We start from the raw sequence: 13640 nt of genomic DNA on the forward strand, positions 1-13640 counted from the left end.
TATGGTTGAAAAAGAAATAGGCTTGCAAATAAAATGCCTAAGGTCAGATGGAGGGGGAGAGTACCTTTCAAATGACTTTGCAAGTTTTGTGCAGGAGCATGGCATAAAGCAACAATATTCATGCAATCATACACCACAACAAAATGGACTTGCAGAAAGGAAGAACAGGCATATTGGAGAGGTATCTTGTGCCATGCTCAACGAAAAAGACTTGCCAGATTATTATTGGACTGAAGCAGTTGCTACAGCAGTACATATAATGAATAGGACTCCCACTGCAGCAATACATGGCATGATGCCAGAGGAGAGGTATACTGATAGGAAACCAGATATTTCTCATTTGAAAGTTTTTTGTTGCATTGCCTATGTTCATGTGCCAGATGAGTTGAGATCCAAGATGGATCCAAAAGCTGAGAAGTGCATCTTTATTGGTTATTCTCTGCAGCAAAAGGGTATAGATGTTATAACCCTTCTACTCGTAAGTTTACAGTGAGTAAAGATGTTTTTGATGAGATGAGCAACTGGTATAAACCAGTAAATATGATTGATTATGTAGATGCACAAAATGTTAATGTTGCACAAAATTCACAGCAACAATCACAAAATATTAGTGGACTTGTAGTGTCCTCTAGCAGTGGTTCACATACTTTGCCATGGACAGGAATATTGAGATAAGGAGGATCTCCTCAAAGCGATGCAAATAGTGGTATGCAAGTATCACAAAAAGGAAAAGAGAAAGTAGATCAGTCCATAGTTGATGTGAATGCAGGTCACTCTTATGTGGATGGTGAATCCAGTGGCTCAGAACAAAGCCTTGATGATGAGTTGGGTATCCCTTCTGTTGTTACACCTGGAGTAAGGAAGACAAGGGATGTTTTGAGAGCACTTGGTAGTGAGCCTATTTTGCACAGGTCTACCAGAGCTAGGTATCCTGTGGATAGGTTGAAATATGATGGATTTACAGCCATTCACTATGCCTATATGGTCAAAGTGATACATGAACCAAAACCCACTTCTTTTGAGCAAGCCATGGGAAAAGAAAAATGGGAGAAAGCCATGGATGAAGAAATGGATGCCTTGGAAGCAAATGCTACATGGGAATTGGTGCCTTTGCCTAAAGACAAGAATGCAATTGGTTGCAAGTGGGTTTATAAAGTGAAGCACAATGCAGATGATTCTGTGAATAGATACAAGGCAAGATTAGTTGTCAAAGGGTATGCATAGACATATGGCATTGATTATGAAGAAACATTCAGTCTAGTTGCAAGGATGGCAACCGTAAGGCAATCATTGCTATGGGTGCATCAAAGGGATGGTCTTTACATCAGATAGATGTTTAGAATGCTTTCTTGCATGGTGATTTGCAAGAAAAGGTCTATATGGAGCAGCCACCAAGTTATGTTCATGTTGTTCATCCTGAGTTTATTTGCAGGTTGAAGAAAGCCTTGTATGGCTTGAAGCAAGCACCCAGAGCATGGTCTGACAAGATAGGACAGTATCTTGTCACTATTGGCTTTCAGATTTCCAAGGCAGATTTCTCACTTTATGTGAAAAAAACAGAGAAAGGCATTATGCTGCTTGTCATTTATGTTGATGATTTGATCATCACAGGTGAGTGATGAAGATATCCTTTATGTGAAAATGCTATTGAAGCAGAAGTTTGAGATGAAGGATTTGGGAGAGTTGCGTTACTTCTTGGGCATTGAGGTGATTAGATCCATAAGTGGGATATGGCTCTTGTAGAGGCAGTATGGATTGGACATGCTGTCCAAATATGGGATGACAGGCTGTAAGCCTATTATTTCAGTTCCTTTGGAGCAGAATGTGAAGTTGAGCGCAGATGCAAGTGAGCTTCTGGAAGACCCTACTATGTATAGACGCATAGTAGGAAGTTTGATTTATATGACTATTACCAGGCCAGATTTGAGCTATGCTATTGGTTTGGTAAGTCTGTTTATGCAGGCTCCAAGGAAACCACATTTGGATGCGGCTAGACGCATACTGAGGTATGTGAAGTGTTATGAGACTGGGGTTCAGATACAGTTGCATGGATACACTGATGTTGATTGGGCTGGTAGTATTTCTGATAGACAATCTACAAGTGGATATATGTTCTCTTTTGGGAGTGCTGCAATCACTTGGAGTAGCAAGAAACAGCTTACAGTTGCCTTGTCGAGCACAGAGGCTGAGTAGAGGGGTGCAACAATGGCTGCATGTGAGGTAGCTTGGTTGCATAAGCTACTTTATGATATGCATCAGTCTACAAATGGGCCAGTTGTCATTTATTGTGACAACATGAGCAGTATACACTTGGCAAATAACCCAGTCTATCATGCTAGAACAAAGCACATTGAGGTGCATTATCACTATGTGCGGGAGAAGGTTCTAGTAGGTTTTATTAATCTAGTTTATGTCAGCACAGAGGATCAAGTAGCTGACATATTCACGAAGGCATTGGGCACAGAGAAGCTGCGCAAGTTCAGAGACTTGCTTGGTGTGCAGGAATTGGGATTGAGCTCGAGGGGGAGTGTTGAGATATCGAGCTCTGTTGAGATATCCGTGATATGCCAAGGGTGAGAGAAGAAAGAGGAGGATGAAATTTTACCGTCAGGCTGGGAGCTAAGATCCAATACCATCTAGGATCCAACACCAAGGCTAGAATCCAACACCCTGGTTTTGTCGTAGCGGAGATCCACTCTCCAACTGGTTGGCAGCTCATCTGCGCAGGTTATCAAGCCCCAACTCTCCCATGGCTTCCCTCCAGGCTCCATGCGGGAGGCAGGAAGACATTGGAGCGATTGATGGAGGAATTTTCGCGTTCAGGTACTTCTGTCCTTTGGCGTCTTTTGCAACGCACGAAATTCAGAAAGCCGTCTAGATTACGTTCGTTGTACAACCGGATATGGGCACATTGGTTTTCATTGTGGCCAGGTAGCCCACGGAACAAGCGCTTATGGAAGGAGTGCTTCATGGAACCCTCCGGGTCGTGGGACAACAGAAAGGGCAAAGTAAGTCTGCGGACAAATCTAAACTGAACAATTTGCACAGGGATTGGCTAGCCTTACGAGTTTGCTGTGAATTTTAACAACAGACAAACCCAAGGTCTGCAGATTTCAAGCATAAGATGACCAACGAGTCGCAAAGGATAAACGGCTACCGCAATCCAGGTTCGGTTAACGACATGCTCGAGGAAAAGGCCAAAGCATCCACTGGGCAGATCCGAGGCCGTGACTTGGTGGAGGAGCGTGGCGAGGCAGGCTTAAAGTCTGGAGAACAGGTGAATGCATCTAAATTTCAAGAACTGCAACAGAAGAGTGGCTGGGAAACGCTCAGCTTAGAGGAGGCACTCACTTCAATGGAACGGATGCCCCAGCTGCCTTCGGTTCAGAACCTTATATCTGTCTTGCATAAGTGCAGGACAAATAAAAAATTGGCGGATACCAAGCGATTGTATGCCTATATGTGCAAAAATGGGCTGGAAGATCATACATTTCTTGGGAACTACCTCGTCCCAACGTTGGCGCAAGCTGGAAGCATGTGCGATGCTCAACATGTTTTTAGTAAGTTGGTTGACCGGAATGTGCATTCTTGGACTTCTCTCATCATGGGATATATCGATCGTGGGGAGTCACAATGTGCCTTCAGCGTCTACCAGAAGATGCGACAGGATTCTGTACATCCTAGCACGTACACCTTTGTGGCCCTACTGAAGGCTTGTGTTAAGCTGAAAGATGCGGAAATAGGCCGAGAAGTACATGACAATATTGTAAGAACTGGCCTTGAAAGAAACCTGTTTGTTGGCAACACCTTGGTGGATATGTATGCGAAATGTGGCTCACTTGCAAGAGCCCGGGAAGCCTTTGACAAGCTGCCAGTTAGAAACGAGGTTTCTTGGAATGCACTAATATCAGGATATGTGGAGCATGGGCTTGGTGAGGAAGCACTGAACTGTTATGAAGAAATGCGCCTGGAAGGGCTCTCTCCAAACGCTGTCACATTTGTTTGCAGTTTGAAAGCTTGTGGCAGCATAGGAGCCATAAAGAAGGGCTGGGAAATACATGCTGAGATTTTCCGAAAGGGGCTGGAAAGAGAGATTTTTGTTGGCAACACCTTGGTGGATATGTATGCCAAATGTGGGTCACTTGCAAAAGCGCGAGAAGCTTTTGACAAGCTGCCAGTTCAAGATTGTGTCTCGTGGAATGCACTGATTGCAGGATATGCCGAGCATGGGCTTGGTGAGGAAGCACTGGACTGTTTTGAACGCATGCAACTGATGGGTGTCTCTTCAAATGCTGTAACATTTATTTGCAGCTTGAAAGCTTGTGGCAGCATAGGAGCCCTAGAGAAGGGGCAAGAAATACATGCAGAAATTACCAGGAAGGGGCTGGAAAGAGATCATTTCGTTGGCAACACTGTGGTGGATATGTATGCCAAATGTGGCTCTCTTGCAAATGCACAGGTAGCGTTTGACAATCTGCCAGTTCGAGATGAGGTCTCATGGAATGCAATAATCACAGGATATTCTGAGCAAGGGCTTTTTACGGAAGCGCTGAACTGTTTTGAACAGATGCAACTCAAGGGCTTCTCTCCAAATGCAGCTATATTGGTTTGCAGTTTGAAAGCTTGTGGCAGCATAGGACCCATAGACAAGGGCGTTGAAATACATGCCGAGATAGCCAGAAAGGGGCTAGAAAGAGATCAGTTTGTTGGCAGCACCTTGGTGGATATGTATGCCAAATGTGGTTTGCTTGCAAAAGCCTGGGAAGTATTTGATAAGCTGTCAGTTCGGGACATAGTCTCCTGGACTGCACTAATCACTGGATATGCTGAGCATGGGCTTGGTGAGGAAGCACTGAACTGTTTTGAACAGATGCACCTGGAGGGTCTCTCCCCAGATGCTGTCACATTTATTTGCTGCCTGAAAGCTTGTGGCAGCATAGGAGCTATAGACAAGGGCCGAGAAATACATTCTGAGATTACCAGAAAGGGGCTGGAACGAGATCTTTTTGTTGGCAACACCTTGGTGGATATGTATGCCAAATGTGGCTCGCTTGCAAAAGCACAAGAAGCATTTGACAAGCTGCCAGTTCGAGATGAGGTCTCATGGAATGCACTAATTGCAGGATATGCCGATCATGGGCTTGGTGAGGAAGCACTGAAGTGTTTTGAACAGATGCAACTGGAGGGTCTCTCCCCGGATGCTGTCACATTTGTTTGCAGCCTGAAAGCTGTTGGCAGTATAGGAGCCATAGACAAGGGCTGTGAAATACAGGCTGAGATTGTTAGAAAAGGGCTGGACAGAGATGTTCTTGTTGGCAACACCTTGGTGGACATGTACGCCAAATGCAGCTCACTTGCAAAAGCACAGCAAGTGTTTGACAGACTGCCAGTTCGAAATGAAATCTCATGGAATGCACTAATCACAGGATATGCTGAGCTTGGGGTTGGTGAAGAAGCGCTGAACTGTTTTGAACAGATGCAACTGGAGGGCCTTTCTCCAAATGCTGTCACATTTGTTTGCAGCTTGAAAGCTTGTGGCAGTGTGGGAGCCATAGACAAGGGCCAAGAAATACACGCCCAGATTGTCAGAAAGGGTCTGGAAAGAGATTCTTTTGTTGGGAACACCTTGGTGGATATGTATGCCAAATGTGGCTCGCTTGCAAAAGCACAAAAAGTGTTTGACACTCTGCCAGATCGAGACAAGGTCTCGTGGAATGCACTGATAGCAGGATATGCCCAGCTAGGAGAAAGTGAAATTGTTTTCCATATGCTTGAGAGAATGAGAGGAGAAGGCATAAAGCCAGGTGTGGTCACATTCTCTATTATCCTTACTGTATGCAGTCACACGGGTCTAGTGGAAAAGGGCCAGGAGTATTTTGAGGCCATGAGGAAAGACTATAGCATCACTCCAACCATTGAGCACCTCACAGGCATGATTGATCTTCTTGGCCGTGCAGGGCAATTAGATGAGGCGGTAGCGATGGTGAAGAAGATGCCCTTCCATCCTAATCTTGTGGTTTGGCATACACTATTGGGTGCTTGTCGAAAGTGGGGTAACGTGGAACTTGGAAGACTGGCCTTTGAACATGCAGTGCAATTAGATGAAAAGGACGCTGTAGCTTATGTCTTGATGTCTAACATCTATGCAGGTGCTTACATGCAGGAGGAGGAAAAGAAGGTCAAGGCAATGAGATTGAAAGAACAAGCTTGGACAAAGCTAGGACAGAGTTGGTGGCCTGACATTGGTGGAATTGTATATTCATTTCTTGCTGGGGATACAAGACATTCCCAAAACAAATATATATATGCAAGTTAGAAGGCACTATGCGGGAGGGAGACTGTCACAAGACCGATCCATTGAAGTAAAGAAAGATGGTTTATGTGGGCACATTGAGAAGCTGGCTAGAGGACACATATACCATTTAAAAAGGCAGTGGCCCTGAGAGCCTCGTCAGGGGACATTAGGCCTGCCTGGGAAGTTTTGTGTCCGTGCTATTATGCCCTGATTTTGGGCAGGCACCAGGGCTAGAGAGATCCTTCTTAGGATCAGGTTTTCAGGGCCGAGGCCCTGTGTTCAGGCACAGAAATGGCTGCGGGAGGCTGCAGTACAGCAGCCCCCACTGTGAAAAATTGACCGTGATGTGGGCCTTTTGTAGGCCATTGGACAGGTTGGTGAGCAGCAAACTGGTTGGCAGCCTTTTGGTTGGCTGGACAGATCGGCCAAACCCTAACTAGGGTCGGCCTAGAACACGGCCAGTCGGCCAATTTTGGGGTTCTTCCATCCCCTATGAATAGTCCTCCACTCCAGCCTCTCCTGCGACTTCTCCGCTCATTTCGAGCGCCTATCCTTTTGTCATCATGCCTACGTTTGCCAACTGAAACCTCTCCCTGAGCTGGAGTACTGGTGCAGTTCTGTTTACTGTGTGTTTTCTGAGATCGATTGCCGAGTTGAATTTGGGCAGGGCAGGGTGTGAGCTTTCTATCATGGGCAAGTCTTTCTATTTTTCTACATGGTATCAAAGCCCAAAGTGCTCACGAAGCACTTAGTTCAGCCAGCTTCTCAGAGCCAGCTCCTCTTCTCGTTTCCTATGTCCCGGAGCTCCGTGCAGAGTGTAAGATGTATTTGTGGCAAGTATGGTATCGTCTCCTGTAGGTCTGAACTACATGGAAGCAAGCAATCTTTACGGAACCAACTGTCCTTTGTGGAAGTTCAAGGCGAAGACTCAGCTTGTAGCCAGGAAGCTATGGAAGGTGCCGATGCAACTGTGAAGACAGCGAGATGTTAGGTTGGGAGAAGGATGCACAAGCGTTGGTTATCGTCGAGATGACGGTAGTGGACACACAATACCACTATCCAGACGACTACAACTGTGGCGGAGGCATGGGAGAATCTTCCAGACTAGTACCAGATCCAAAGTCTTCTGTGTTGTCAATCTTCCGTCTCAGCTTCTCTCCCTAGTGGAGATCTAGCAGCAGGTCATATCACAAAGGTCAAAGAGGTTTGGGATCAGTTGGCTGCAGTCGGGCACCAAGATGATTTTTTTTGTTAGAGGTAATGTTACTAAATCAACTCACTTATTAGTGTTTAGTCAGATGCTCACTCTTGGTGAGAGGAGTAAACCGCTAACATTCAACGAAGCACATTTTGAACCCCGGTACTAGGTATGCTAAAGATGAAGAGTGCAAAAGGTTTGCAAGCAAGGAGTGTAAATCAGTTGCGAAATGAATGTTAGGTACAGAGGAGGATGCAAGGGCTCGTCGATGACAAATATATCAATAGAAAAGAGTGGATAGCAGGAGTTATAAACCAAACTCATGGTGGAAGTGCATCACTAAATGAGAGAAATTGGGCAGCCTAAGTAGGTCTATACCAAATATGATATTGAGGATAACAGAGAGGGTGGAGCGGAAGAAGTCCAAGAGAGTCAAGGCTCTGCCTCCAAAGGGAATCTAGACGTATCTTGACACAAAGAACATTGAATCTACAAACGCAAGAGAGGGATCCAGGTTCAATAACGTGCTCCGCGAGAATGGGAGATTCATCAGAGAGTCCACCAGCAACTCAACAATGGTAGGATGGAAGGTGAAGATCAAATTTTAAAGTGCACGAGATGAGGGGTAAAATCCTCGTTTCCATATGCACAACGGCGGTGATAATGCAATGAAATACAAAGGAGTACTTGTACTTTGCTACAATGTTCGTGGACAACCGAGTCTCCAGATAATCATTTCACATGGAATGTATTGAGGGAAGTCTTCTTGAAAGTCTTCCTGAAAGGGTTTCAACATGAGTTCATCGAGGAAGATGTGATGCTCAAGGTCAACAAAATCAAGCAAAAATCTCGAGAATTGGTGTATAACTTTGCGGCTTGAATGAGGATGCTCACCAATCAACTAGCTAACCTTGAAGATGAAACGACACTGTGTCTGCGGTCGTTGAGCAGCCTCACCAACGGTGTAGAGCTGAGAAACATGGAGATGTGAATTCAAAAGGACATAAGATGAATCGCTACCCAAGGCAATCTTGATTGAGAAGGGGGTTATCAGCGAGTCCAAAAGAAAGAAAAACGTAGTCTTTGTGTGGACAACGAAGATGACGGCAAAGAAGAAGACGAGTTGTTTATGAAAAAGAAATCAACGTCTCAAAGAGATGGGAATAAAAGAGATTCTCAAAGAATTGGAAATAAGATGAGCTCAAGAAAAGTAGCAGAGTGCAAGAAATGGAGTCATTATGAAGATGGCATGAAGTATGGTGGAGGCAAAGAACTTGATAAGGATTTACTAGGTTGAGGCCTTTCAGACAACGCTACATCATCAACAGAACGAAGATGAGTACTTATTGGAGTGACGTGAAAGAGGCTTTTTTGGATAAAAAGCCTTTTGTTGAGTATTTGTGTTTTTGGGTTCTAAAGTCCATGTTCATATCCCAAACTACAAGAGGAAGAAGCTAGTTTAAATTTCAAAGAATGTATCTTCATGGCTACAACATGTGTATTGGTAACAGGTATATGATCTAGCTACGAAGGAGGTCGTGGGTTAGTAGAGATGTTCTTGTCAAGGAGGAAGAGCCCATGACAACACTCCTTGATATTCCAAAGTCCAAGCCGAAAGTCCAAACGCCTCTCTTCACATGCAAAGGGGAATTCAAAGGATGATGATGGTCTCCCTAAAAAACTCTTATGGTATATCTAAATGGTACTCTCAATGCATCAAGAATTGAGCCCAAGCATGTATTAGATTCGTAGCTCCAACATCATATGATATAGGACCTTGCATGTTTAAGGAGGCAGTTGAGAGCATCTAGCTTGGTTGGCAACCACTAAGAGATGGATCCTTTTAAGAGGAATCACACTTGGTTGGATGCCATGGATTCAAAGATCGATTCCATTAAGAGGAATCACACTTGGTTGGATGCCATGGATTCAGAGATCGATTCCATTAAGAGGAATCACATTTGGGACCTTGTTGCACAACCACTACAGTAGAAGATCATAGGTACCAAGTGGATCTGGTACTGAGTAGTGTTTGTTGTCTAGTCTTTTGCGGAATTGAGATTTGTCTTTCTCCCAAAGTTTCCTGATTTAATGCTTCTCTAACTTCAATCACTTTTTTTTGTTGTTGCCCCCCACATTGGTTTGTTCTTGGTGGCTTTCTTTTCGGTGGGAGTGGCCTTGACAGATGATGTTTCTAGGGTCATCATGGTAAATGCCTTTCTTGCTCCTCCTCCTTGGGGGTCATCTTCTCTTCCAAGCTTTGGTCCAATGGGTTCCGTTGGACTCATTTGCAACTGGAGAAGCTCTTCAATCTTGGCCTGTAGCTCCTTGGAAATAACCAGTCACTTCGAGCTACTTGGTAGATGAATCTTGCTTTAGCCATTGGTTAATTTAGGCCTTTACCAACTTGGCATAGGTGCGGTTCATTTGGTACCTTTGCTGCCAAATTGGCTTTACAATTGGAATGAGGGGTATTTGGTGTTGGATGAAATTCGATGGGACCCCTTCAAATCTATGTATTCCCATGCAAAAAATATCCTTATACTTTGGAATATTCCTTCTCCCTCTTTCTCCTCGATGAAGCCCTTTGGGAAGGCCATCTTGGGTTCTTTGTCTTCCACTAGCATCTCTACAGCTACCCACATTGCTATTGGCACAATGTTTAGAGCGAGTAGCTTATCTTCAATGTTTGAGGCGTATGCCTCCCCACTTCCAAGCATTTAGGCTTGCATTTCTTTTGGATTTTGCTTTTAGCCATCGATATTTGCTCATCCTACCCATTGTGTGCAATGGTGATTGTGTTATCTCTCCAATTGTCTAGTTCCTTGGCACTTTTTCAGCAATTTTTGTCCTAAAGTATCTGTGCTCATTCTCAATCTTGAACATGATCAATGTGATCATGAAGTATGCCCTGCTGATCTTGATACATAAAACCCTATACATAGCCCCCATTATGCAAATTTTAAATGGAGAAGGCTTCAAGTTTTTCATCTTGTGCCTCTTTTGGCCTTGAGTCATAAATGTTTACCCTTGAGCCTCAGTCAATGAGTACCATATGGTTCCAAAATATGACATCAATCATGGCTACCTCTTTGTTTCAAATCATCATTTTGGTGGCCTCCATCCTTTTAAAAAATGGCTCCACGGACAATAGGTCTTTCATTGATTGTAGGGCTTTGGAAAAACTTTGCAGAGTGGTGGGGAGCAAGTCCCAATAGTAGGCCGATGGAAATGATCACGAGTTCTCATAATTTCTCCTAGGTTGTGTTGATTTGATTCTATGCTACTGGGCCTTCTACTTCGTCTTCTCTCCTTGATTCTTTCTTGCCTTTATTTATTTGGCTGCCCTTTGGTTTTTCCATTTGTTCATTTGCTACATGGTTATTTGATGGCTCCGTCGTTAACGGGTTCTTTTGTTTGAGGGCATGGCCAATCTCGTCGCCATCTACTTCTCTTCCTTTTAGCAAAACCCTAGCTCATTCGGCTTCTTTGGAATCATTAGGGCTTGGCGTTGTGATCTTGTGACCTCTTGTGCATCCCCTTTTGCCAACAAAACTCCGACAGTTAAGGTGTGGTCATCTTGATTGCATGCCTTTTGTAGCATATCCAACTGTTTCTTTCACAATTGGCACATTAGGGGAAGTGTGGACTCAAAAAGGACCTCATAAGGAGAAGATTAGAGAATGACTAATCTCCTTAAACTTAGGGAAAAAAGCCATTAGCAAGATGCAATAGCTTAGAGGACTTTGCGAGTCATAAGGGTGTTCCCCCTAATTTGAAATTAGGTCCAAGGGATCAAGGACTAACAAAAGGCGCCTAAATTAGGGCATTAGATCGTGGTCCATACAATGGCTCATGCATGTGCTTTATTTGAGCCATTGGACCCTTAGATATAAGATCGAAGGGCATGCAAGATCCAATGGGCAGCATTGAGCGCCTAGTTCTCACCATTGATCTCTATTGTGCATCCAAGGGCTTGTGGCGTGCACCGTTTTCAACCTTCAGATCCTTTAGGATGCAAGGCCTTGCAAGTGTCTACCCAATGGAGCTTTAATTCCGTGGGATACACGCTTGCAAGTGGTGGAGTAGGAGAGATATACACATGCCATGTGGAGAAGGGTAAGTGATTGTCCCTTGTGCAGATTACTAGAGCCATTAGATCTAATAGAGATCTAATGGTCCAAATCAATGGTTGCTATGTAAGTGGAGGCATTGATTGTTGCACACGCCACACAATGAGAGATGTTGAATCTCACAAGATTGATGGCCAAGATGGAGGTAAAGGAGCACCCTTATGCTCTAAAATAATCTAATGGTTACGATTGCTAGACGATATTTGAAATTTCCCTTTTGCGGAAGTTCTAGGGCCAAAATGTCTGACAAGCCTTTTTTTCACCAATGAGGAGGAGAGAATTTCCATTTTTAAATGCTTGAGCATCCTTATTGGTCTAGAGCTTAAATAAGGATTAAATACATTCTTAAGAGTCTAGTGCAAGAGGCCCTTTTTGAGTCCAAAATTCCCCTAATGTTTGCTCTTGTGGTGGTCTTCCATGCCATAGAACTAGCATACCATGTTGGTACTCTTTAGTATTTCTCCTTGGTAGGGCTTTTGTGTCTCCCTTTCCACCTCATGGCCTTTGCAGTCTTCTTGTGCTTGTTGAATTAGATCTCTTTGGTCATGTGGCCTAAGCTTACAAATGTTGTAATACTTACTTGATCAACATTCATTCATTGTGTGGCCATGCACCTTGCAGTTGTAGCACCATACTTGCTTGCACCATACTTGTCATTTTTCGAGGCAACTCTGATCCCCAATTCCTTTAGAAGCTTTTTTAGCTCCTCTTCTTTAAACTTGGTGTCTTTCTTGATCAATAGCTTGTCTTTGTCTTCCTGTTCTCTATCCACTTTATAGGATAGCACCCATTTCCGTTATTTTGGGTTTGCTGATCTCTTTTTTTATAGCAATTGCTTTGTGGACCAATTCATCATAGATCTTCATTGGTGACCTCCAAGTTGATAACATGGAGATCTCATTTTGGGTTTGATGATCTCTTTTTTTATAACAATTGCTTTGTGGACAAATTCATCATACATCTTCATTGGTGACCTCCAAGTTGATAACATGGAGATCTCATTTTGGGTTTGTTGATCTCTTTTTTGATAACAATTGCTTTGTGGACAAATTCATCAACATCTTCATTGGGTAGGTGCTCTCCATGTTGCACAACTCTGTGCCATTGGTAAGAATGATCATCAATGAAGATCACAATGATGTTTCATCTTATGTATTCTTTAGCTGAGTGGTTAGTGCACTCATTTGTGCCACAAAGTCATACACTGATTCACCTGACTTTAGCTTGATTCAGTTGAGCTTTAGCATGACATATTCCTTGTTGAACTTGTGCTAGAACCCCTTCAAAAAGGCCTCCATAGCCCCACTTAGACTTTTCTTGTTGTAAGTTCTCCACCAAAGTACCCTCTAGTGAGTCTATGTGCGCGTTGGTGAGTATCACTACTCATTCATGTGGACAATTCCATCTACATAAGATTCCATCATCTCAGTGGTAGAGCTATCCTCTGATCAAATTATATCTTCCAGTCTCTTAGTGCAAGTTTCCTTGTCCATAGCTCGGTATTGTCTCCTTTTTCTTTGCTGGGTGTTGGTAGCCTTGAGAGGGAGTGTTCTCAGACATGCAATTCCTTGGGCTCATGGATGATTTTGATTTTGAATTCCTACAACAATAGCATCCAATGTACCAACCTTCCTTGGATGATTGTTTTGTTAATTTCGATACAAGAATGTTTGGTGATCAACATAGAAAAGGAATAGGCTGCCAAGAAAATAATGTATAAAGTTTTGAAGTCTCACTCAATGGTGCAATAGTTCCACTCGAAGGGATCGCTAGGCAGCTATCTTTAGTAGATTGGGCACTAATCTAGTCTGCCATCTAGCTATGCCAAGATGATACCCATAGCAGATACTGATGCGCCAACATGTACATGGAAAACCACATCCTACCTCGGAATGCAACACACATTTCTGTGTTCCCGTGGAATTTTGAGTCCTTCCTGGTTAGCTCATAGAGTAATGTAGTGACTTGGCAAAATCTTTCACAAATCTGGTGAATGAGCATAATTGTGTCAAGT

The 13640-nt window shown here is 43.7% G+C and overlaps 1 protein-coding gene across 3 annotated transcripts; it reads left to right on the forward strand.

The window, feature by feature from the left end:
• Positions 1-2640: 2640 nt before the first annotated feature.
• On the forward strand, positions 2641-6897 carry LOC147880485 (pentatricopeptide repeat-containing protein At2g39620-like). 3 transcript variants are annotated; one of them, XM_087371217.1, is made up of 3 exons: positions 2641-2823; positions 2932-3008; positions 3092-6897. In XM_087371217.1, exons 1-3 carry the CDS (start codon positions 2802-2804, stop codon positions 6314-6316), a joined length of 3324 nt encoding a protein of 1107 aa, XP_087227343.1. In that variant the 5' UTR covers positions 2641-2801; the 3' UTR covers positions 6317-6897. The 3 variants fall into 3 exon arrangements, with proteins under 3 accessions (XP_087227343.1, XP_087227344.1, XP_087227345.1); XM_087371218.1 differs by having other exon boundaries at positions 3111-6897; XM_087371219.1 differs by lacking the exon at positions 2641-2823 and having other exon boundaries at positions 2870-3008; positions 3111-6897.
• Positions 6898-13640: the final 6743 nt, after the last annotated feature.

This window comes from Dipteris shenzhenensis, chromosome 32, assembly GCF_047967505.1.
Source record: "Dipteris shenzhenensis isolate YYH24624 ecotype China chromosome 32, Dip_SZ_1.0, whole genome shotgun sequence".
NCBI lineage: Eukaryota > Viridiplantae > Streptophyta > Polypodiopsida > Gleicheniales > Dipteridaceae > Dipteris > Dipteris shenzhenensis.

Bases quoted from the DNA above. Each gene is read 5' to 3' on its own strand.
- LOC147880485 (XM_087371217.1), top strand. From the start codon at position 2,802: ATGGAGGAATTTTCGCGTTCAG. The intron at 2,824-2,931 runs GTACTTCTGTCC...CATTGTGGCCAG, and splicing joins GGAGGAATTTTCGCGTTCAG to GTAGCCCACGGAACAAGCGC. The intron at 3,009-3,091 runs GTAAGTCTGCGG...TTTTAACAACAG, and splicing joins GGGACAACAGAAAGGGCAAA to ACAAACCCAAGGTCTGCAGA.